Source organism: Lepidochelys kempii, chromosome 1 (genome assembly GCF_965140285.1).
Source record: "Lepidochelys kempii isolate rLepKem1 chromosome 1, rLepKem1.hap1, whole genome shotgun sequence".
NCBI lineage: Eukaryota > Metazoa > Chordata > Testudines > Cheloniidae > Lepidochelys > Lepidochelys kempii.
This window is the reverse complement of record NC_136380.1, coordinates 118,213,998-118,240,670: the sequence shown is the minus strand read 5'-3', so window position 1 is coordinate 118,240,670 and position 26,673 is coordinate 118,213,998. Positions and strand designations below refer to the sequence as shown.

Here is a 26,673-nt window from a genome sequence, read left to right as displayed (position 1 = left end):
TTTTTTTCAATTTGATCATATGGTTATTGTAATTCATAAATAACATTCAAACATTGAGACAAGCGATGGTAAATTTAAATGAAAGTTTTAAAGAAGTCTAAACTTCTAAGAAATCCAAATTTTGTTACAATTGAAAAATAAAGTAATTGCTTCTTACCCAACTTCAGAGCACAGTAACTTAGGAGAGACCCACACATGAGAGCAAACAGGAATATGATGTCTCAGAAATTTGGTCCGGGTAAAGAGCTACTTCTGAAGACCTAGAAATTCAGCTTAATGAAAGTTATGAAATAGCTCTTAGCATGTTCATTACTTTTTTTTTTTTTTTCCCTGTGTGTGGTCGAGATATGGGGATGGCAGAATCAAAAGGGATGCAGTGGCATTATGATTGACAGATTAGTACCATGGTTTTTAATTGGAAGTCTGTGCTCTTAATCCCAGCAGCTGCAGTTGGTGCAGTAAATCACTGAATCAGCCATTAAGGTTCTACTTGTAACGTTTTGACAAAGTACCATGTGGTGGTCAACGTGAGTCGTAGCTCCTGTGTCAACATTTCCCAAAGTTGTCTTATGCAGTTTGCTAGCATGCGCTCTCGGAAAGTCTTGTCAAGGGTGAATGATCAAATGCTCCTTCAAAAGATCGAAAGCTTTTTGTTCATTTTCATGTTTGTTTAAAAATAATTACTGCCTAAAAGGGACATGAAATGAAATGTGAAGAGGGGGTAAAGAGATGGTAAGAATTTCAGTTTGGTTGTGGCTTCAGGACTTTGTATGCTTTGTTGTCGGGGTTACAAACTTTGTGATTAACAATTTAATATTGGAAGAACAGACAAATTTTTGATTAGTCACATTTAAAAAAAATATTTCCCCTCTGTGATAGTAAAAAGCCTCTTTTTGAAACCGATCTTTTTCTGTTGTGAACACCAAAAGAGAAACAGATATTTTTTTTGCCGTAGCTTTCAGTTGCTTCTCCTCTTTAGCTACCATTAGAACAGATCTCTACCATGCATAATAGAAAATAAATAGAATAGAAAAACTGGACTTTCAGTTTGTGGAATCAGACTTTTTATTTCACATTCAGGAGGGGCAAATGCTTCATCTATTGACAAAGCAAATGAGGTGTTGGTCTGGCTTTTAGCTTTCTGGTAGTAAAATAGGTTAGAGACATGGAGTAATTTTTGAAGTTGGGAAAGAAAAGTGAAGTCAGTCTTGGATCCAGCCAGGCAGATGTTGAAACTTTAAAGGGCCAAGGCTACATGGAATGACAGCTGACCACTTCTTCTTCGAGTGCTGGTCCCCATTATATTCCATGGAGGGGTTTACGCATTTACGCATGCAACTGAAGCCAGAACACTGGAAAGTAGTAATGTCCGTTGATCTGCGTGTGCGCCCTTGCTTTGCCTCATGGTTTCATCAGAGTTGATGAAGGGTTGTGTGGACCGACTGTGCCCCCAGTTCTTTCTCACCGCCTCATGGTCTGAGTCAGAGCTACTGGTGTCCTCTCATGTGTGATCCACCTTAAAAGTGTATAGTTGTATACAGTTAGCTTTTCTTGCAGCATTTGACATTTTTACTGTTTTAACGTACTTTTTCCTTTTTAGTAGTATTTGGAGTAGAACTGAGACTTAGGGGGAATCTGTTTACTCGTTACCTCACTGCCCACCCCCTGTGCCTAGGAGCAGGTACTGGACTATGCTGAACACTTCAGGATTTAAAACTTGCGCCTCCTGCCCACGTTCCTTCTCGATGAGCAACAAACATCAAAGCTGCCTCTACTGCTTGGGAGAAGCCCACATTTCATCCACGTGCAGTATCTGCCAGTGCTTCCTCAACTGTACATCAGAATGTCGGGCTCTCTACCTTAAGAAGCACCTCATGGAAGTTGCCATGAGGCCTCATTCAGACCCAGGTTGGAAAACCCCACCCTGTGCATCGGCCTGAGACAGCCAGGTGTGTGCCTCTGGCTATGGGGTTGGAGTCTGGTTCCGGCCGTACCACTGCTGTGGATCCCATGCTGGGGCCTAGATGGGAGGTAAAGAAGCATGCACATAAGCATGGCAGTAAGTCTTCCTCCAAATTGAAGAAGGGTGATGCACCTTCCATGAGTTTCAGCTCTGGAGAGGCAGCGTGCTCCAAAACACACAAGCATGACAGAAAACTGCACAGACTGGTGGCTCTGCCTGTATCGGGCTCCAAGCCATGAATACTATCAATGTTGGCCTCCCTTAAGACACGGGTGTGATGAGTTAGACCCCCCTTCTGGGATGCCACCTGATGTACTGGGATTTCACTGAGCCCCTCCTGCTCCACCAGCCTGGATTCCCTCTCCCTGTTTTGCTGAATTAGGCTCCCCGGACTCCTGCAGCGCGCGCACACACAGGTAGGGCCACACCCAGCTGCAGACACAGACTGAAGTCAGCTCTGTGCGAGAGGATTCACCCAGTACTCACGTGCACACTCCTTTTGGGGAATAAACCCAAAATAATACTGTCTTGCGCTGTATAGAAAGATCTGCATAGCACAAGCTCATAAAAATTCACCCTCTCCCTCAATGTGAAGAGAAATACGCACAAGTTCTTTCCCCCCTGTTAGAAATTACACAAACTGGGTTTAATAATAAACTAAACACTAACTATAAAAGGCAGATTTTAAGCGATTATAAGGGATAGCAAACTGAACAAAACAGATTACTAAGCAAATAAAACAAAACATGCATACTAAGCTTAAGATCTTAAAGAGACTGGTTTCAATAAGTAATTTCTTACCCTAAATGTTATTTTAAGCAATTTGTAGAGTTTCTGTAGCTTAGAGTTCCAGTTATTTCTTCTTACAGACTGGACCCTTCTCTCAGTCTGGATTCACCCCTGTTTTCCCCTCAGGTTAGTTCCTTTGTCCCTCCTGGTACTTTCAGCAGCCTTTCTTCTTGGGTAGGCAATGGAGAAGAGTCTAGATTAACCCCCTCCCCAGCCTTAAAAAGGATTTACCTAAGGCGGGAAACCTTTGTTTGATCCCCATCCCTCTGCAGAGGAAAAGCACCAGCAGTGTCCAAGGTGGGATTTTGTATTAGGTGGTCTTATCGCTGACCTTTCAGTGTCAAAGGAACTATGAAACCAGGTTTATTTTCAATATCCACAGGAAGGAACTCGAGGCAGATGGGAGATCCACATCTGCAAAGACTCATTGTCTTTTTCTAATGGCCCATTAAGGCTGATTGCTTACTGTCTGGTGGGCGTTTCACCAAGTACACACACAGTTGTAATTGTTACATAGTCAATATTCTGAACTTCAGATACAGAAATGATACATGCATACAAATTGGATAATTGCATTCAGTAAATCATCATCTTTCCAATGATATATTACATGTGCCATCTTGCATAAAGTATATCTTAGTTATGCAATATTCATATCATAACTATATTTCTATGAAGAATATGGGGTGTAAGGTCACAACGGGATCCATTGGTTCCAGGGAAATCCTCTGCTCTGGCATCGGTTCTGGCTCCAGAACGACTACGATTAATGTTGGGGAGATTGGAAAAAGCGCCAGAGCCACATAAACTGCCTTGAGAGAACCAAGATCTTCCACTACCATCTACATCTAGGGAGGTGAGCTCTCCCACCCAGGACATACTGCAGTCAGGACATGCTTCGCCATATCTTACACTGGTTACATGATTCCACGGGCTCTAACAGTGCCACCATTGGAACTGGGATCTGAGTTTTTGTCTTTGGAGGAAGTTCAGGGGCTACCCATCCCCCGCCTACCACAAGCTGAATACCCCAAAAGACCATCAACATTGTGGCAGTACCCTTTTCTCCAACTGCAGAGAAGCTACTGGTTTACCATGCCCTGGGACCCTCTGCAGCAGCTGCTGGATCCATTGTGCTGGCTCTGTTGGGGATTCTGGACCCATTACTCACCTTGGAACCCACTCATTCCGCAGGGGAGGCTTTGCCTCTATCCACATCTAGAGCACCCTTGAGCAAACACTCCAAACCAGTTATGGAGGAAGAACTGCTCAGTCTGGTTCCAACGAAACCGCCAGACCAAGAGCATTTTCCATCATCCTCTCCGGACGCTGCAGTGACTTTGGCTTCCCCCTCGCCTCTGGATGACTTTCGGCAGTTCCAAGATCTCCTGCGAAGGATAATGGACAAACTCCATATGCCCCTGGAGAAGTACAAGGCAAGCTGCATCAGCTCCTGGACATCCTTCATTCCTCAGTACCGAGTAGGGTTGTTCTGCCAATAAACGATGCCATTCTCCAGCCAGCTCAAACAGTTTGGCATGGTCTGGCCACGTGCATGCGTATCCCCAAGGGGGCAGGATAGAGATACTGTGTACCAGCTAAGGGGTCTGAGTTTATTCACTCATATGCCCTACCCAATTCCCTTGGGGTACAAGCAGCAACTGAACAGTACAGATAGCAACCACTTTGGTCGAACCCCAGCTGTTAAGGAGGGTAAATGATTGGACCTTCTGGGATGCAAGGTCTTCTCGTCAGCTAGCCTCTAGTTCTGGATTTCGAACTACGAAGACTCGTTGGCCACATATGACTTCCTAAACTATGGTACACTAGAGGACTTTACTGAAAAGCTGCTGCAACAAGATAAAGCCTGGTTCCAGTCTATTCTAGAGGAAGGGAAATTGGTGGCAATGAGAGTGCTTCAATTGCCTGTAGATGCAGCAGACACCTCATCGTGCTTGTTGGCTATGAGCATTGTCACGCGGAGGGAATAGTGGCTTCATTCATCTGGTTTCCCCAGGGAGGTACAAAATACCAACTTTTGATGAATCACATCTTTTTAACCAGAAAACCGAAGAGTCTCTCCACATCCTCAAGGATTCAAGAGCCACACTTTGATCACTGGGTAGCTACGCACCTGCATCTAAGCGGAAATTCTACCGCCCACCACTGGAGGACTCTGACCAGAGACCTTTTCATCTCCCACACCAACCACAAATGCAGAACATGCTGCTCCAGAGGGGGAATCGGGGTCCCGACTCTCAGTGCAATGCTCTCAGAGCAGATCAACTACATCTACACCCTCCCGCCCATCTTCTGCCATGAGTACTCCACAAGATCTGGAAGGAAAGAGCCATCGTCATCTGTATTGCCCTATTCTGGCTACAGCAACCTTCTCTGCATGTCAGCCCATCCCCCCTTCCCATTCCCACTTTACCCAAGCTACTAATGCATCACAACTGCAGGATCAGACATCCCAATCCACAGATGCTTCACCTCAGAGCATGGTATTTGGATGGAATCTTCTCTAGAACGAGAGTGCTAGCTGGAAGTATAAAATATCTTACTGAGCAGTAGGAAAGAGTCCAGTAGGCGTTCCTAGTGGGCTAAGTGGAAATGCATCACATCTTAGGCCCAACAGAAATGGCTTTCCCCAGAGGAAGTGGAGATTCCCCTTCTTTTGGATTACTTCCTGTCCTAAAAGATGTCCAGGCTCACCCTAAACTCTCTCTCTGTCCGTCCGTCCACATAGCAGCAATTAGTGCCTTCCACCTTCCCAGGGAAGGACACTCCATATTTTACATATCCATTGACTACTAGGTTTTGGAATGGCCTCCTCAGAACTTTTCCACCAATCGATTGCTTCCCATTGGGACTTCAACGTTTTTCTATTGGCACTGATGAAATAACCCTTAGAGCCGCTGGCATCATGCTCTATGTCCCTCCTTTCAGTGACAATCGCCTTCCTTGTGGCTATCACTTTGGCGAGAAGGGGTAGGTGAACTTGAGGCCATGAGGGCGGACCCCCTTTCACCACTTTCCATAAAGATAATCTCCCTGCGCCTACATCTTAAGTTTCTAGTAAAGGTCGTCTCTGTTTCATCTCAAACAACCCATTCTCTTACCTTCTTTCTTCCCAAAGCCTCACGCCTTGACAGAGGGACGATATCTTCACTCCCTCAACATCCCCCAGGCCTGGGCCATCTGCCTGCAGAGGACAAGATCGATCAGAAAGTCTCCCAGATTGTTTATTGCAGTAGCAGAAAGAGCTAAGGGATAGGCGGTTTCCCCATAGAGAATCTCCAAATGGATTTCTGGGTGCGTTACCCTATGCTATCAGCTGTCAGGACTGTTTCCACCCTTTGGGATGAGGGTCCATTCCACGTGAGCCCAGGCATCCCCCAGGGCCACCCTCTGTGATGTGCCGCCGAGGGACATATGGTGGGTGGCCATGTGGAGTTTGGTAGATACCTTTGCTACACATTATGCCTTGGCACAGAACTCTGCAGCGGATGCCTCGTTCGGCACGGCTGTCCTCCGCTCAACCATTCTCTTGTCCTCCTTGCACCACCTCAAAATTAGGTACTGCTTGTTAATCACCCTCAGAGAAATACAGTAGGGACCATCACTCGAAGATAGGAGAGGAGGTTACTTACCTGTAACTGGAGGTTCTTCAAGATGTGTGGTCCCTCTTTGTATTCTACTTCCTGCCCTTCTGCTCCTCTTCTGCGGATCTGTTGGATTTGCAGTGGAGAAGAAACTGGAGATGTGGTCGGTCTGCCCCACCTTTTATCACCTCAGACAAAACTATGGCCTCGTCTACACTAACGAGGTAAGTCAATCTAAGTTATGTTAGTTACGTAATTTAAGTAGGCGTAGCTTAAGTCGACTTAGCGCGGTGTTGACACTGCGGTATGTCTACAGGCGATGCTCTCCCATCGAGATAGCTGTCGCTTCTCGGGGAGGTGGAGTACTGTAGTCAATGGGAGAGTGCTCTGCCATTGACTTAGGAGGTCTTCACCAGACCCACTAAATTGATGCTGCTGCATCAATTGGAGCAGCGCCGATTTAGCCGGTAGTGAAGACAAGCCCTATGAGGCGAAGCAAGGGTGTGTGCGTGGACCAACAAACACTGCTACTTTCAAATTCTCTGGCTCCGTCCGGACGCATGGTACTCATGTGTAAACTCCCAGTGGAATACAGATAGGGATCACACTTCAAAGAACCTACAGTTATAGGTAAGTAACCTCCTCTTCTTAGCTGTAGACCAAATGACTGACAAGAATATTTTAGCTAGACAGTGAACATGTACTGCTTTGAGTTAAGTGTTTTCTCTGAACTTTAATAGAACCTCACACTCGCTTGTTCCCATACCTGTGTCTCTTGGACATAGTTTGATGGGCCTAGGGGTGGCTGGACTATGTATTTATTATGTGGGTTGGTCCATTGGCTTGCCCTTTCCTAGTTTGGTTGTCTTCAACTAGGGTGGCTTGCTGCACTTGGTTCCCAGAGGGCCCTGCTTCCCTTTAGTAACACTGTTCCCCCGCTTCTGTTGACTGCACCCCCATTTTCTCTCCATCACCCATATTATGCCCCAGCTCCCTCAGCCACAGAGTAATGGAAGTCTGCTCTGGTTGCCTTTCTCCCTTACAGAAGGCTCAGTTAGCCTGTGTGCTATTCTCCCACCTCTCCTCTGCCTCCACCCTTCTGTGTCTATTATTGTCTGTGCAGTGGTGCAATGTTAATAGGTTTGATGAATGATTGTGCTGGGATAAGTTCCCCGGCTTTAATCAATACAATCAATTATGAAATGTGGGAATCATTCTCCACAATTGAATGCTGGTTTTCAGTGTTCATTTACTGTATGACTGGCATTTGCAGTCACTTACTGTCAAACTATCATGGTGAACAACATTAGTTTTACCCAGAATGCCCACTGCTAGTACACTTCATTAGCCATTCTGACTGTTGAGCTGGAAGGGGGAGCTGGTTTTGTTTGTGCTGTTGCAAATAACCAGATCTGTCAAGCCCAGTAAGGAGTCCAAGGCAATGGTGAATGTTCATATTGCTGTAGCTGACTAAATTATTCATGGCCATCACTTTAAAACTATCTATTTTGTATATCTGATGCCCGAGCTTATATGTGACGACTCTCCTCCAAAGTAGTGATTGTGGTCCATAACTGTGTTCAGCATCACGTTAGAAGATGAGTAATATCCTTGTGTGCAACAGTAGTGATAGGAGATTTCATTTTTGCTGTAGTGCAATTGCTATGACTGAATATAAAGAGGTCTGAAATGTACACCAGATGTAGTTATAGAAGGCTTACAAATTTGGGACAGAAATCCCACAAATCCTTTTCAACTGAAATAATTTTTCCTTACTTGAAAAACAAGAGTGTTTTCATTTATGCCATCCCAGAGCAACTATGTAGCTGAAGAGAACAGGGTAATCAGACTTGATAAATTGTTTTCATGTCAACTTTATTTTTACCATGATTTCACACCTACCCCTTGTCACCCATGCCCCTCCTCTCTTTACTATTTACACTAATTGCAGAACATGGAAATCACTCTAAGCAGTTGATAATGCATAATGAAAATCCAGTCTAGTTGTTACTCCTCCAGTTTTACAAGATAAACAGAAGAAATAAGGTTAATATGAAAAGCCCAAAGCCAGAAAGCATAAAGACAGGTAGATGCTTTAAGGTACTTCTTCAGTTTACCTACAAAACATGAGAGAAACTCACCGCTTCTCAGTCACAGCTAGTTACTATGGGGTAGGCAGCCAATCTGGTTAATACTGGAACTGAAATGTATACAAATGCCTGTGTCACACAGCATTCAGGGCATGCGATATGTGGGGAAAAAATATCACAGTCGGATGAGTGCTATGCTGTGTGTAATGGCTCTTAAGAATTGTCTATCAACTTGACGCTGTAGAATACACACCTCAGTGAGTAATAGGAGAGAGAGACAAGAAATAGCCCACCTGACAAAGATGAATCGTTAAAGCAATCTGTTCCCTGCACTGTGTTCCACTTTCACATGCAAAAGTTAAACTGCACTGTAGAATCAGCTGAATAATGAATCATAACTGGGATTAGCTTTCTGCAAAAGGGAGTCATTTGGGGTGAAATGTGCATTGGGCCTCTGCATTTTATAAAATGACAGAGTGTCTAACAGCTAACTGTTAAGGGGAGAAGATTTAATATTTTGTAAACTTGGTTGTAAAATGCAAAACACATATTTAGCCTAAAGTTGCATATTTTTAATTAAACCACAATTTGCAATATAAAATCTGTTCCCAAGTATATCTGATTTCTTGCCAAGTACATCTGAGATTGTGAAACAAAACACCTTGTCCTTGAAAACTTGGCAAATGGACAGAGTCACCCGTAAACAGCTTTGTGTCCACATGAACTATCTCCGAACCTTCCTACAGTATATTTTCAGATCTCAGAAACTCTTTCTGCATTGTCAGCACTAGAATCTGACTCAGAACTCCAGCCTGCACAAATAACCCTTTCTTTGCCATACTTGTGAACAACAAAATCTTACCTTGGAAGACTCCAATTCCATAATTTACTTAGACAAAAAAGGGGATGGGAAGAAAGGGCAAGCTCAACACAATTCTGGTTATTATACTACTTGACTATCATTTGGGTTGGATCACAAAAGCTTGATTCCACCCAATATTCTACATAAGACGACTGTATAACATGAAAGCTATTGTGCAGTTTTTTAGGCTGCTGTTCTTTTTCTTGGATTCATTTGTAATCAGTAAGTAAATTACCCCCTGTGTTCTTTGATTACTTTTTGCCATATGCTCGAGAATGTGCTAGGTGCTTCACAAAACCAAGACCACACATGCTTCAGACCCCAAAGAGCATGCAATCTAAATTAGATAGGATAAAAGTGAGGATCATAAACAGACCAAAGTGAGGGGAGCAGAAGAGGAAAGGAAAGACATAGGGAGGATCTGTACAACCTGCATGTTGTGTTGGTTCCATTGAAATCAGCCCCGTCCTGCCCTCCTTAATATAGTTAATCTACATTATATTTGACTCGTAAGTGATATTTCTCCCAAGTACGATTAGTATATTCTGTTATACCTCATGTGTGCAACTCCGTTCTTAAAACAGGTCTGTTAGTGTCCCTGCTCCAACTGGTCTGAAGAGGGATTTCCAGCAGCCTGCTTTAATTCTGAATGTTGCAGCATGTAAGCCCCTTCTTTGCTGGCTAGTCTGAATGAGGCTGCTTTTCTCCCCTCCCCCTCTTTCCCTCTTTTTGAGGGAGAACTTGGATGGGTTGTGAAGGTTTCCAAAATAGCTGTGTGAAAGAACTCCGTCTGTTGGTGGTATTCAGAACTAAAAATGGATAGTCATTTCATTAACCCTTTACGTGCCTTATTGGTTACAGCTTAGTACTGCAGAACTCTGTTGTGATCTTCTTCTTCTTCTTCTTCTTTTTTGTCTTCTAGTCCCAAAGCATTATAGCCGTACATGTACTAGTGTGTCAGCAGCAGCAGCTGATGGCATTGAAAGGGTTAGCCCAATAATGGTTAGTTGTGAACCTTCAAACTCTTGGACGATCATGTATGCTTTCACTGCCTGCCTAATGCCAGCCAGTGATGGATACTTTCACTTGCTGTGCTTTCAAGGATCGTTGCAGCATTCTGATCATAACACTGTTTTGTTTTCCCTCATTGCTGTTGTACATGCATGTTGGTGTTATTTAAAGCCACATAGCTGCCGTGCTCTCTGATTTGAGTTCTGTTACCTTGTCCAGTGCCAGTCCAGCAGCTGTAACCATTGCTTTCTTGATTGTAGAACAAGTGAACCAAGGTTTGCATGTGCATATGCTCACTTTCCCTCTCTCATGGTTTAAGAAAAGGATCTTTTTTCCTTTGGCCAAAGAACTTTGGCACTGAAGTGTCCCAGGAGAACTCAACACTTTTCAAAACAGCCCTGTGTACGTGAACGTAGCAAGCGTGGTGGATTTTTGAAGGAAAACGGCAGTTCTGGTTTGTTTTTTTTTTAATGCACTTTATACTTGTTGCTTAAATCTAATGCTTTTGTCCTAAGCTGGGTTGAGGCTGGCTTGCATGCCATCTATGCCTATGCCTTGGAAACAGTGTGTACATGTTGATACCCCATACCAGTATCAGTTTGAAGCTAGTATCTTGTTCTTCAGAATCTGTTTTTATTTGTTTTTTGAAGGTAAATCTGCAGCTGTTATGGTTGCAAATAAAATCTCAAAAATATGAGCTTAGTGTAACCACAGCGCAAATGTTTGTCTGCAGAGAGCCTGAAACAAAAGATGCTCCATTTATCTGAGGGAGGAGTGAACTTGCATGTCTGGTGGTAGTGATGTAAATGTCAATGTTATTTCAGTCTTTTAAAAAACAAAAACAGAGAGGGTCACAAATCTGCCACAAGTGGATGGTGATTGGGATACACTACCATTTACTTTTTTCCTGAACCAAGAAGGGGCCAAGGGCAAGGAGTCTGGCGGAGCTCTTGGGTATATTAGAGTCCCACCAAAGAGAGCCAAGATCAAAGAGCTCAGGGAGCTCCATGATCATACTTTGAATATCTACACAAACTACTCTGAATAGCACCTGATTCTGGTGATTCACGTGGGCAGATCTTTCTTCCTTGGAGAAGTGCCCTTCACCCTTTTCTCCCCCAGTCTGAGTGAGGATATTTTGAACTAGCTGGTTGGATTCAACCTTTCTTTGTTGTGAGGTAGATATATTCAGTACAGCATGACTCTCACTATGTTTTAGAAAAATACCTTTAAATTTAGTCCTGTCTGCTCTGTTTGATCAATTAAGTTCCCGTGTCACTTCTTGTTGGAGTAGCAGTTTGCCCTGGTGTCCTTGGCTATATTTCCCTGTTCTCCATGACCATGCTGTATGTCTTTGTCAGATTGGTTACAGCCATCATCCCAGAAGTATCTTCATTTCAATAGTGGTGGTCTACACAGATTAGTAAAGTGCTTTGGGATGAAAAAGGGCACATAGACATCAAACACAGTGAAACTTATGGGGCCCTAAATGGCTGTAGCCCATGTTATTCTGAATGTGTAGGCTCATGTTTTTCATTTTGATCTAAATGCTGCTTCTGTGGTTCTTCATCCTGTTTATAGGCCTGTCTTTAATTATAGTTGTCTGCAATAGATTGTAGTGTGTAAAGAGACTGTACATTCATGCCAGCAGGAATGAATCGGTGTTAGAAGTAGAGGATTTAATAAATGGCTAATTCTTAAAGATATGGTGAAGGACATATTTGAATGTGAGAGCAGGGAGTGGCACGGGCAGAGATGAGTTTTCTGCTGGAAGCTGTGGCCAGCGCTCTTGGAGGAGGCTAGTAGCGCACTGAGCCAAGTGCGCATATGTGGGAGGTGAGAGAGTTCCCTTACCGGTATTTTATTCCAGTTTTTTCAGTCCTGACCCTATCAGATTATCTAGGAACACTTTTAAAAATGTACATGCTACTACTGTTTGTGCTTTTATCTAAAGAACAGTTGGGGTGGGGAGTGGGTGGGGCACCTTCTCCGAGAGGCCAGAGATGTGGGGGGAGAGGGAGCATGGACCTGCCCCTAGTAGAATCCCGGGAAAGTGAGACGGACCGTGTCTCCTGAAGGTCACTACATCTGGGCTTTAGTGGATAAAGGGAGGCAGTGAAATCCAAAGGGGGCTCCTCACTAAGAATGTTTGCTGCCAGCCTCCCCCATTTAAATCAGTGGGCTGGTTGCTCAAGTGCCTCAGTTGATTATGGAGTCATGGGATGGGGGCGGGAGGTGTTACAGTACCTCCTGATCAGAGCGCTCCCTTAAGGCATATTATGGACTGCAGCAGCCACTCAGCCTCAGTTTGCCGACTGCTCTTCCCACCCTCCATTGTCTTCTGGGTTGCCCTCTGGCTCCGTCACTTACAGTTCCACTCCTTCCGAGGCACTCTGAAAATCCAGAATGAGCCTGAAGCAAAGTAAACATAAATTCTGCCTTCTCTTCCACGAGATCAGCTAGGCACCAGTCCCTGGCCCTAGCCAGCCTTCTCCACAACAGTGAGTGGTCTGCATCTGCTCTCCTTGCCTGTTCCCTTCCAGCTGAGCAGGGCTCTTCTTTGTAAGCCTCTCCCTGGAAGCCTGCTTCCTGCTCCAGGTGCCTTAAGTTGGGTTACTTGGGCTTTAGTAGCCCATTAACCCCTTCCTTCCTCATGTGGTGGCTTGTGTGCCCCAGTCACGTGAGATTTCTGAAGTTGGCAGGACCCCAAACACTTAAATAGAGCAAAACTGAGATGTTAAACTTCATCCAGAGTTCAGCTGGTGGCCAGTGCCGCTCACAGAGTACAGGCCTACCTTCTGGGAAGGTGCATTCTGATCTCGCTGCACTTTCCAGATGGTTTGAAGGTGTAGGACCATGCAAAATGCATTGCAGCTTCGCTGCAGATGTTGCTGAATATTCTAACATTCATCAGCCCTTTCTGTTTGGCAGAGAGGGATTCTGCAAACTCCACCTGCTAATGGTGTATATTTTTGCTGCTCTCGAGTTGCTGAATACAGAGCCTTAAAGCACACAGAGTTGCCTGTGTGTTCTCACTCCTCAGCATTTTACTTGACAGGGCTGGGGAGTAATGGGCCCAGCACTGTCTCAGTGTGCAGCCACTAGATCCCTCATCCCTTTTTTCCCATCACTGTCCTCTTTCCCCGATTCCAGGGTCACTTACCTACATGCTGCTTTCCCAGTAGAATGAAATTGACGTCAGTCTCCGTTTTCATTCTTGACTCCTGCTGGGCAAATCTACTCTACAGGAACAGCAAAGATTTGGACACAAAAGCTGCTGAGGGCAAATCCAAGAAACAACTTTCTGGGATGGTCCATCTGCCAGAACCCGGGTTCAGGATTCTGATTCTCTCCTAGCAGTAGATAACATGAATAACGATTCTGCTTGGTGACTTGAGAGGCAGTGTGGTCCGGTGGATAGGGCACTGCCTTAGGAGTCAGGAGACTGGGGATCTATTCCCAGCTCTGCTACTGATCTACTATGACACCTTTGGAACGCTGCTGCCTCTGTTCCCCTCCCATCTTTTTCCTGCCTTGTCTGTTTAGATAGCGATCTCTTCGTGTCGGCTACTGCCTCTCTCACTATGTGAGAACAGTGCCTACCGCAATGGAGATACTAGCGTAATACAAACAATAACACTAAATTGGAGCACAGAGCTGCTTTCCATACTGTGCCTCAGATGGTGAAGGTGTCATAGGAAACATGGGACTACGAGGGTAGCTTTATACGGACAGTCTGCCTTTCGTAGGTCACAAACAGAGACCAGGGCATGGCACAATACACAAATACGCTATCATCATGTTTCCCTAATACAGCAGATTGGATCAGTAATTTCTAAAGCAAGGTAAAGAATAGGTGTACATCGGCCTTCTGTGCTCTGAGGCTTTTTGAAGTCAAGAGTTAATGGCACAACACAGAATCCTGCCCTGTCCTTATGCCTAGAATTTATTTTTTTCATTCCTTTTGATTATTTAATACTGTTTTTTAAATACAGTTGGCAGAAGAAAACATATATAGTTCACAAAAGAGAACTTGGTTTAGCCTTTTTTTCAGCAGGATTGTCTGGCTATGTAGACTCCCTCCTCAGGCCCTACGCTACCAGCACTTCCAGCTATCTTCGAGACACCACTGACTTCCTGAGGAAACTACAATCCATCGGTGATCTTCCTGAAAACACCATCCTGGCCACTATGGATGTAGAAGCCCTCTACACCAACATTCCACACAAAGATGGACTGACTATAAGCCGTCAGGAACAGTATCCCCGATAATGTCACGGCAAACCTAGTGGCTGAACTTTGTGACTTTGTACTCACCCATAACTATTTTACATTTGGGGACAATGTATACCTTCAAATCAGCGGCACTGCTATGGGTACCCGCATGGCCCCACAGCATGCCAACATTTTTATGGCTGACTTAGAACAACGCTTCCTCAGCTCTCGTCCCCTAATGCCCCTATTCTACTTGCGCTACATTGATGACATCTTCATCATCTGGACCCATGGAAAAGAAGCCCTTGAGGAATTCCACCATGACTTCAACAATTTCCATCCCACCATCAAGCTCAGCCTGGACCAGTCCACACAAGAGATCCACTTCCTGGACAGTATGGTGCTAATAAGCGATGGTCACATAAACACCACCCTATACCAGAAACCTACTGACCGCTATTCCTACCTACATGTCTCCAGCTTTCATCCAGACCACACCACACGATCCATTGTCTACAGCCAAGCTCTACGATACAACCGCATTTGCTCCAACCCCTCAGACAGAGACAAACACCTACAAGATCTCTATCAAGCCTTCTTACAACTACAATATCCACCTGCTGAAGTGAAGAAACAGATTGACAGAGCCAGAAGAGTACCCAGAAGTCACCTACTACAGGACAGGCCCAACAAAGAAAATAACAGAACGCCACTAGCCGTCACCTTCAGCCCTCAATTAAAACCTATCCAACGCATCATCAAGGATCTACAACCTATCCTGAAGGACGACCCATCACTCTCTCAGATCCTGGGAGACAGACCAGTCCTTGCTTACAGACAGCCCCCCAACCTAAAGCAAATACTGACCAGCAACCACACACCACACAACAGAACCACTAACCCAGGAACCTATCCTTGCAACAAAGCCCGTTGTCAACTGTGTCCACATATCTATTCAGGGGACACCATCATAGGGCCTAATCACATCAGCCACACTATCAGAGGCTCGTTCACCTGCACATCTACCAATGTGATATATGCCATCATGTGCCAGCAATGCCCCTCTGCCATGTATGTTGGTCAAACTGGACAGTCTCTACGTAAAAGAATAAATGGACACAAATCAGATGTCAAGAATTATAACATTCAAAAACCAGTCGGAGAACAGTTCAGTCTCTTTGGTCACTTGATTACAGACCTAAAAGTTGCAATTCTTCAAAAAAAAAAAAAAAAACCAAAAAAAACTTCAGAATCAGACTCCAGTGAGAGACTGCTGAATTGGAATTAATTTGCAAACTGGATACAATTTAACTTAGGCTTGACTAGAGACTGGAAGTGGATGGGTCATTTCACAAAGTAAACTATTTCCCCATGTTTCTACCCCCCCTCCCCCCCATTCCTCAGATGTCCTTGTGAACTGCTGGAAATGGTCCACCTTGATTATCACTGCAAAAGGTCCCCCCCCCCTTGCTGGTAATAGCTTGCCTTATCTGATCACTCTCCTTACAGTGTGTATGGTAACACCCATTGTTTCATGTTCTCTGTGTATATAAATCTTCCCACTGTATTTTCCACTGAATGCATCCGATGAAGTGAGCTGTAGCTCACGAAAGCTTATGCTCAAATAAATTGGTTAGTCTCTAAGGTGCCACAAGTCCTCCTGTTCTTTTTGCGAATACAGACTAACATGGCTGCTACTCTGAAACCTTTTTTTCTTGTTTCTCTGCTTAATTGCATTATTTGTACAGATTCTGAAGTAATTTGCTAGGCCTTAGTACTAGCATTGGTTGTTTGCTAATTTTTGAGAACTTTCATGCTCCGTTAATCTGTAAAATGGGGATAATACTTACCTGCATAGCTGGTGTTAGGAGGGCTAATTAGTTCCTCTGTAAAGTACTGTACAAATCATTAGCAGTAATACTGTTTTAAGTAGAAATGTAACTTGTTGTTCTTGCTTATGACCGTTTCATTTTTTCCACAGATGAGGGTTATTTAATTTTTTCCTAAACTCTCTCTCTCTCTCTTTCTCCTTGCCAGTTACATTTACTTTGACCTGCCCTTGGCTTTGCTTTTGGTTTTTTGCATGGGCAGATTCCATGTTTCTGTGCGAAGCGGCTCCTTGCAGGTCTTTGTGTGTTCAGTGAGTAAGGTTTAAGGTACTCAGCATGAGGTTGGCTATCTGAGAGCTGCTATCTGTGACAGAGGAGTTGTATTGGAAGCACAAATTGGAATAATACAGTAGCATTGCCCGAAGGCGTCAACCATTAGAATACTGTAGAGTGATACTCTAGTATTGCAGCACTGCATATTGCCCAAGGCTGTTAGGACTCTGTATATCAGAATCCACTAAATGAGAAACATAATGGAAAAACTGATTAGCACAAGGGCACTGCTTTAGGGAAGCAATCCAGTAAAATGAAACCACAATGTTCACTTTATAATGTGTTTAGATAGTGTCTATTGCTTATGCATATCTTGTAGCAGTTAAACGTTGAACTATAGGTACATTTTCAGTTAAATCTCTTTCTTCCTCACCCTATAGTTATCTCCACAATGGAAGATAGGTTAGGTTTTCTCAGAAGCTAATGGCACCTGGTGCACAAGATAATCCAGTGAGTTATGAGCAGTGCGGGCTGCCTTCCACCTGTAATTAGTAGCATCACCTCATATTGCGTGTTCTTGCCACTTGGCTGGGGAGCAGAATTCCAGGAACAGTCTCCCTGAAGGCACAGCAATATGTTGGGTAATGAATGCAGCTTACTTGATGTACATATACTGGGTAACTTGGCTGTGTGTGGTGAGAGGGGAGAAGGAGATGCAGTGTACATGTTTTGCCTGACTTGAAGATTTTAGGTAGGGCTGGAATTTATAGCATTATGCATATCTTGGCAACTTATTAAGGACTGCGTATTTAATTTTTTTTCTCAAGTATGTATATCTTAACATCACAGAGATGAGAAATAAACTGCAGACTGCTTTGATGCTCTGTTGGGAACATGCTTAGGCATCATGTGATCCAGTTAATGTTGTTGTATGCTTCACTTTCCGTGAAGCATATGTGATCAGAACACAATTTTTTTATCCTGGATCTTGATATGTATATGAACTTTCTGACCACAACATGAGAAGAAAAATACAGCTAGATTAAGACTTGGCGTGAGTAGGTGAAACTCCATTGACCTGCTCATCCTAGCTCTGTATTAGGCCCTGAATGGATGATTTAAAAATAAAATCGTGGAGTAGTCGTCTTTAAAAAAAAGAAATGCTTGAATTCCTTTTTGGGGAGGAGAAACAAATGCTTTAAAATAAATAAGTGAAAGCAAGAAGACAGAAGTAGGTGCATCAAAAACAGCAATCAGTAAGGTGCATGGAAGTGGGAGAGTTCAATCGGTGAACTAAATTGACTGAAATTGTGTGTAGGACTTTATCATTAAGGTCCACCCACAGTAAACCTACAGCTGTGATTTTGTAACCTCTTGGAGGCTCTGTTGGCTTAACTGCTTATAGTTATCATTGTTAAATAGATGTCCCTACACCTGAGTGTCTGCCATCTTGACCCCATATTTTGTGTTCATGCTGAGTTCTTGGCTTTTATGTTTTATTTCTGGGTAATTATCCCATATGTGTTGGTGTCTATGGGAATTTTTAAGGAGTCTCTCCCCTTTCCACCTAAGAGAGGCAGTAGTATTGATAGCGTTCGCAGTCTCAGAGAGTTATTCAGGTACCTAGACAATAGTAATGATCCTTTTTACTCCTGAGGACATTCTGCACCAAAAAATGAAAAATTCTGTACACAGTATTGCAGAATTTTGCAGAATTTTAAACGTTTTATTTGTCCATAAATAAATGCAGAGGCTCCATCATGGCATTGGGGAGCAGAGGCCACTGGCTGTATGAAGGTGGGATATCACCCTGCAGCCTCTCCAGCCTCAGGTCATGGACTCAGTGGTGAGGCTGCACCTGACCCTGACACAGCACAAGGCCTGGGCCTGCCCCAGAAACACCTTGGGGCCCTGCCCCTCGGTGCCAGGCACACCAGGTGTGGGGCTGGCAGGCTCAACCAGACAGGATCCAAGTGTGGAGGGGCTTAGTGTGGGAGGGATCCAGGTGTGGGGTGGGAGGATTCTCTGTGAAACATTCTGGGTGCAGGCAGCTCAGTGTGGGGTCTGGAGGGGATCTGGATGCACAGAGGCTTGTTTGGGGGGGTATGTGTGCAGGGGCAATGGGATTCTGTAGGAGCTTCCAGGTGAAAGTGGTTGGGAATCAGCCGAGGGTTCTGAGTGTGGGGGTCTCAGCAGGGGGGGTCTGGGTGCTGGGGGAGTGGGGCTTGGTGAGGTGGGGGTCGGTGCAGCTAGTTGGGGGTCAATGGGGTGGGTGGGGGCTCAGGTTCATCAGGGTGGGAGTTGGAGTGCAGGGAGCTCTGGGGGGTGGACTGGGTGCAGGAGTGGGGGTTTGGAGGCTGGGTGCCTCCAGATGCAGTGGTTGAGGTTCAGTGGGGGAAGGCTAGGGGGGTTCTGCTTGAGGCTTGGCAGGGGTGTCTGGGCATGGGAGGTCCAGATGCACGGGGGTTGGGTGGATGGAGGAGGAGCTCCCTGTACAGTGACCCCTCTCCCTGCAGCTGAGGAGTGATGGGGGCAGGAAGCAGGGGAGGATGCTGAGCTTCCTGCAGCTGGGGGAGGTTTCTGGGGGTGGGTAGGCTGGTTGTCATCATCCCCCCCCCCCACCCATACCACACAACAGGAAGAGGATGTTGGTTACAGTGGCAGTCGTTAAGGGGTTCTTTGGTGCACAGCAAAATAGCCATGGGTCTAACAGGAACCAAACTATGCGTCATTGGGCCGCTTGCAGGGATGGTGCCACGGTGATTTACTGTGTGCAGTGTGGAAACAGTGGGTTTTGCTAGCTGTAAGTGTAACAGGTTATGCGTGTGCTAAAGAGCTGCTGTGTGGATGAGGCCTTAATCCCAAGTCCTTTAAGTGTCTTTGGAACTGGGTACTATCCTGCTCATCTGGATTTCTTCCATCTTCACATCTATAATTCTTTGATATTAAGTAATTTTATAAAAGAACCTCTTCTGTGAGCCTTCCCGAAACCAGACCTGGCAATGGTAATCTGACGAGCACTTTCCAGAACAGTAGTACCTAGAAACTTCCCTGATGTAGCAGGTAATGTTACACTAGCAGTCTACAGTCTACGTTCTGGAAGGGACCTCTTGAGAAGGCAAAGAGGTGAACAAAAAAAGCCATGCCGATGCCTATATTTTGATTTAGCGCTTGCTTTTTCCTTTGAACGTATATTGTAAAGGAAAAGAAATGCTTCAAAATGTTGCTGTGGTTTTGATGCATAAATCTGTTTGTCATACAGAGAAATCCCATGGTGTACTTTAAATACAGAGCATCTGAAGTATTCCATACATTATGAAGAAGGTATCTGGAATGATTAACAATATTGTGAATGTGACTGGGGCTTAAATTTGGCCTGGGATGCTGGGAATCCTGCATTTCCCACAGTCTGCAATTCTCCTGCTTTACAGTCCCTTAGGAGGTTTGTGGCAAAGCAGTTTCTATCCCTTCCCAAGGATCAGAAGAGTGAAGTTAGTTGTAGCTACACTTCGCTGCAGCTGCTGTGGCCTCAAGATGACAAAGAGCAACAGAGGGACCAGCAGGATCTTTTGAAGCTGTTGGGGAAGGACAGCTTTTCCAAGAGGAACTGAGTATGATATGTGCTAGTCATCCAAAGTGGGCTAACCTCTCTGAGCGGAATGTCTCCTCTTCTTGGCAAAGGCTGGGAATAATTTCAGATCTCTTTCTGGAAATGGCCAGGCCATCAGTAGCTCATGGATTTAAAGCAGCAAATAAAGAAAACTTTACGTGAAAATAAATGGCATCCTGTGTATCGTTTGTTATTTTCTTTATTCTTTTCCTTTCTAACCGCGCAACTTTTTGTCTACCATGTGTCTTGGTATATTGTTCCTTCACTTTTCCAGAGTTTGTTTTTTCCTGCAGAGTTAATATTAACTTCTGATTTATTTTAAAAAAATATTTTCTCCCTTTTCTCTGACTCAGTTTCCTTTTCAGATCTGGCTTCTGTCCCCTCTGTTTTTAGCTTTAGTGTCTTTTCTCTCTACCCACCATTTCATATTTCCATTCCCCCACACCTTCCTGGACTCCTGGTGCGTCAACTCCATCCACAGTGAAGAAGAGGGAGAGTCTGAGATGGGAAGCACTGTTTATCTGGGTCTATTGCAACATTTCTTCCTTCCCTGCAGCAGGTTAAGGGAGGCAGCTGTGTTGTTGAGCCTTAAGGACCAGGCCAGTGGCTCTTGTCATGAGATAGGATGTTTAGGCCCCTCCTGGGCTTACTGAAAGGGTTTGTCAAAGTTAGGTCAAGGTTGGCTAACCTAACATGTAGTAGCCAGCCCTGACTTGACTTTAACCTCTCCTTCCTAGACCAGCTGAAAGGATGCCATGGGACATAGCAACACACAGGCATTGTAACGTGGCTATTGACTCCCTACAGCACACGTCTGTGCCTGTACTTCCGTGCATCCAGATGCTCTACTTTTGTTCTCATACCCAAACCAGCTCAGTGAAAAAGCGATTGTATTACTAATTTAAGGTGAAAAAAATATTAAAAGAAATGGATGCAGCAAAGGAGCTGCTTGGAACAGACAGTAGCATAAGCACAGTAACGTATTTTAAGAAAGGGGTTGGAATGGTCATTGGGAGAGGAGTGGGTCAGCTCTTCGAAGTTCTAAATGAAAATGGAGACAGAAAATCTTCCTATTACTAGAACTATTTATTTATGGCACCAACAACATATTAGGCACTCTACTGATAGGTAACATCTCTTAGGTGTACATGGCTCAAAAGTGGCTAGTTTTTTGGGGGTGCTTCAACTTTGGGGTACCAAGCTTGGGATGGTTACCAGGTCTGTATTTTCAGAAAGTCACTGAGAAAATAAGGCCTCATTCAGGTGTGTCAAAATTAGTCAAACAAAGCTACTGGTTACTTTTGAAAGTCTTGGCCATGGTTCCTCTCCTGAAAAGTTTACAAATTATGGCGAGGGAATGGTTCTAACAAGAGGCAGTGTGACTGGTCAGTGTAGTCTAGCATGGGAGACTGATGACCTCTGTGATTTGTGTTTTTAACTGTATTTATCTGGAGGGGAATGGGGGTAAGAAGAAAGTCTGAGGTTGGACAAATGACTTGACTTCGTTGGCTGGTTCAGAGAAATGTATGTTAGGGTGGACTTGAGGGAAGTGAAGACAGGTTGGGTTGTGAGGGTGGAGTTCTAGGCATGGGGGTCTACATGGAAGAAGTGGAGAATTTTGGAGAGTGCGGGGGAGGGGCAAGTGTGTGTTATACCGTGGGATGACTAAAGCACATTAGCTACTGCAGTGTAAAAACATAGGCACATCAGGGTTACTGCCAGGAAAACAAGGAGAAGTCAACCCCATGCGAAGATATAGTGCTGACCTCGCTGGACTACCTTGTGGAAAACACTGCAGGAGCCTCTCTCCACTAAAGATTTTACAGTGAGATAATAGTGTGGGTTTTTTTCCTCCCCCCGTAAACTCTTCTCCCCAAACCACCCGTTTTTTAAGCAGTGAAGATAAGGTCTAAGAAAATGTCCTCTTTCAGTGGTGGTCTGACTTGCATGGTTTTACACGGTGTTTCTCAGAGTTCACAGCAAAATATAAATGCAGAATACTGAAGGAATCTCTGCCTTACCTAAGTGTGCTCCGAAGATACCTTTTTAGAATGCACAGTATCTAGAGTAGTTTGCCTTATAAACATGGCTACAATGTCAGTTGCCTAGCTATGGGAGATAGATGTAGATTGTGTGAATTATGCTAAAGAAAATGGAAAGGAATGGTAAATGCAAATGCATTGCTTTTGTGCTTAATTATAATTTGACAATCTTGCTAATTATCCTTTTAATGAGAAGTGATTTATCTCAATGGATTCTGTAAGTATTTTTAAATGAAACTCTTTTGGTTAGCTATCTAAAGTATTTATCTCCTGTCTTCAACATGAAATAATAGGAAAGATAATAGGCAAGCCGGGATGGGGAAAACCCACTGTCTGGAAATCTTGTCTTAAGGGTACTACTCTGTGTGTGTTTAAATGATTAAATGGAATGGCGGTGCTGACTCTTCTTTCTGTTTTTCAGGGTCGGCATGTCAAAACAGGTCAACTGGCAGCCATCAAAGTCATGGACGTTACTGAGGTGAGCAAAGAAAACATTCTTTCGCTTTTTAGAAATAGGAAAAAAAACAACTGAACAATAGGAGTTGGTAAGTGGTTTAACCCTTTTTTTTAATGGCAGTTCTCAGATGAGAGTGATCACTTTCTGTTTGCAGGAGCTGACCTGCTAGACAGTCTGCCCTTCTGTGGCTTTGTGTTCATGAGGGACATTTGCTTGAGTTGCTGCAGGTGGTCCCAAAGTATCTCAGAATCAGGAGCGTCTCCTTTGCAGAAAGTTCTCAAAGAACGATGACGATACTGATTTTTAAATGTGACTTCAACCTTCTGCTTTTATAGAAGAAGAAGGTTATGGGGGACACATGGGGCAGGAACTGGAGGATCATAGTTCCGCTAGTACTTTTGAATACATTTTATACCCTTTTTAGGCTGAAAAGGAAGTGGGTCCAATAAAGCTCCCAGTGGCCTGAAAGCAGAAACATCTGCTAGAATGATGAGCAGATTGCTGGCAGAATTCAGCTGTGTAAAGTAGTAGTTGTAACTGACTCGGGGGATTCACTGTGGAGTTCAGATGGGAAAGAGGGGAAATTAACCCAGCCAAAAAAAATAAAAATGTGTCTATTTTTAAACCTGTACATATATAATAACTTTAGTTTACTCTGTTCAAAAGGAGATTAGTTTTAATTAAAATATTTAAAACAGATCAGAATAAAGAGGATTTTTTCTGTAGATTGCACTTGTGTTGTATTGAATTCTATGTGCAGTTATCACATAGACTTCAGATTTAGAATTGGACAAAATCTTTGTATGTGTTTCGGTAGCATTATACTGGCTGAGCAGCCTCTGAAGAACCCATCATCAAACCAAGCATCCAATTGTCCTCAACCCCATTCATCTCCTATGGTTATTTTTTAAAAAAAATGCATCAAAGCTCATGGTGGGTTGTACACAAAGCAGAGTCTTTAATCAGCGGAACGATTATGTTACAAGTAAATGTACACCTTAGACATATTAATTTGTTAAGAAGATTGCTACTCGTTTTATGTTTTGACATATGCATGCGTGCACACTCCCAACTGGATGTGTTACCTTGGACACAGGATCCCAGGAGGGTGGATTAGAGCCTTATGGCTAAACCATTTAAAAAATGTATAAAGCAGCAGCCAGGGATATGTTAACTGATAGGACTTCAGTTATGTCTCTGGATCTCTGTGTGATTGTATCAGAGTGAGACTGCTGATCTTAAGTTAAGCTGTTATGTCTGCCAAGAGCTAGACATGCTTTCTTCATAAAACGGGCTAATAAAAATCAATTTTCAGCTGTAAGATTGTCTAAGGCTGCCTTTGTGAAGGGGCACGGTTGTATTCACTATAGTCAGCATGTAGGCAAAGTAGGGAATACTAGGGTGCGTTGACTTAGAGCGAGTGCTCTTTAATGGCAGATGATAGTATCAGTGCAGCAAATACTCACAAATCAGGTTATTACAAAATTAAGGGTTCTTCCACAACCTGAATTTGATTATGCTACACATCTTAGATCTCTTTTTATGGCATGCATTAATAACTAGCAGTTTGGGTCGAAAGGTTACATTATACAAGGAAAACAGTAGAAAAAAATTAGTCATGTAGATTGCGACTGAGTTAATGTTAGGGGGAGATGCCTTAGCTATAGAATTTTTTCTTCTTTTGAGTGCTTGATTTTGCAACCTTAATACTGTAGAAACACTGTTTTCACTTAACAGCCCTAGACTGTTGGGGGTGTGGGGGAAGAAGGAAGGGAGGAGAAAATTTTGAGATACTAGCTTGTTGGAGCTTGCAAGTATCACAGGCTTCCCCAATAGACTTTGTAAGTTCTTTGTTCCAATGTAATAGGTTTGTGGAGGTTACAGAGACGCTGTACATTCTTCAGTGTTGGGCTAAGCATCTTCCATTACTGCTCTTTGCTCTGAAGACATTGGGTTTCTCATATTTAGAATCTCATACTACTTCCATAGACTTGTAAATTCCAGAGGTTGCTGAGTTAAAGAACTGTGGGTGCATATGTGAAAATGGGATTTGAATGGAAGCTGTTTTACAAACTTAACTGCAGGGATTGGGATCAGTATGATTGCTGTACTACAGCTCTAGCAGTGTTAGTTTTGCTGGTAAAAGCGTTACTATTGAGCTTGTCGATCTGCTTCAAGACCAGAACTTTTTCAATCTGACTGGTGGCATGGATGGATATAAGTAATGATTTTGTCCATACGCTATAGAGAATAGGAGACCACACAAATTGCCTCCTTTTTAATCACCTTGCTCTAATTAATGCTTTGCTGAAGATTTAAGAAGGTAAAAATGTTCAAGATACCTGACAGCAACACATAGCCAAACTTCAACTTGTAAATAATAAAGGCCCAATCCTGCAAACATTCTCTGCTGCTGTGAGTTAATACCGGAGTTGCTAAGCTGTGGGATTGGGCCACAAGGTTTTGACAAACCAATTGTCAGTAACTTTCAATTTAAAGTGAACATAGCTTTTTGATCAGAAATAGAAAGAAAGAGTCATATAATGCTCGCTAAAGTAAATGGAAATTGTGCAGCTCAAACCTTACACAGAGCTGTAAAAATGTTGTTCTTGGTTCAATGCTTATGTTGCTGTGCCTTGTTTAGATTTAATTTTGAAAAAGGAAAACATTGTGGGCTGAAAATCCCATGTCAGATTAGACGCTGAAATTTCTTTTTGAGACTAGTTAGTCATGTTATTGAAACATAAGCACTGTTTTATACAGAGATGCCTGGCTTTTAAAACAAACAAACAAAACTTGCAACTTATTTTTTTTTTTTAAAATCAGGTTTATAGCTCACACTTTCACTTTTTACTGTTGGAGCAGCAGTGGATATAGGATGAGAGAGCTCTTACTGGTGCATAGAACATTTCAATAGGAAATAAAAATACAAAACAAGCTTAATCCGTGTTTATGAACTAAAATATACTCTGCAGCTGGAGGGAATTAACTGCTTTAAAAGGTAAAGATGTATGAACTGCTAGCATATGCATATTTTAAAAATTATTTTCAGGACTGTATCATATTTTATCTATCTCTTGTGTATCGCAGGCTATGTGTATATGTGTGGGAAAATAACTTTTCAAAAAAGTCCTCACAGTCAGTCTTTGATCATTCCATCGCAGATTCTATGTTCCTTACCGGACACATGTTTTAGAAATGACTGTACTTGGACAGATGGTACCTCATGCTGGTCACCCCCTTAACTGCACTTACAGGCCATGGCATCACATTGTCATGTGTTTTTGACCTGTAGGATATTACTGTAGTGTATTCATATAGCATATCAAATTAAGCATGACTGGTATTAATATCAAATATGATTTAATTATGATTAAAGTTTGATGGTCATTGTTTGATTTGAATCCAGTCATTTTCGTATAAAGCAAGAACCTTTTAAACTTAGCAAAATGTACCTTGCAAACCTCCTTGTATCTGAATTGTTTGTTAGTTGTATCTGTTGTATCCATTTTTGATAGCTGTTTAACTCTTTCAGGGACTTTCTGTATTGATCTCTCCAGGAATAAATCTTATTCTTGAGTAGGAGACACTTTCTTTTATGCTTCCTTTTATGGTTTTGAGTGAAACATACAATCACTGTACCAAATTACTTCTCCTGTGTGTGTCTGTCTGTCTGTCATATACCTGACATTGCTCCTCCTTCCCCCGGCCCCCCCATTTTTGGGTCCCTGCTGGACTTGACTTGTGAAAGTTTTTCACATGCCTTTTTAACAGCAGCAACTCTGAGATCACGTGTCCAGCGTTCCCTGACTTGTTACTGTATAGACTACAGTACTGAACTCCTCACTTAAAATCGTCCCAGTTAGCATTGTTTTGTTACTAGGTTGGCGATCTATTAGAGAACGTACTTGTTTAAAGTCACGCAAT

At 43.4% G+C, this 26,673-nt stretch overlaps 1 protein-coding gene across 4 annotated transcripts in view; it reads left to right on the top strand.

The window, feature by feature from the left end:
- MAP4K4 (mitogen-activated protein kinase kinase kinase kinase 4) overlaps positions 1 to 26,673 on the top strand; it is a 239,111-nt gene that overhangs the window by 80,579 nt on the left and 131,859 nt on the right. For all 4 annotated transcript variants that reach the window (XM_073351753.2, XM_073351762.2, XM_073351771.2 and 1 more), the window contains exon 3: positions 22,711 to 22,767. In XM_073351753.2, the coding sequence (XP_073207854.1) occupies positions 22,711 to 22,767 (57 nt within the window). The remainder of the gene's footprint in view (positions 1 to 22,710; positions 22,768 to 26,673) is intronic.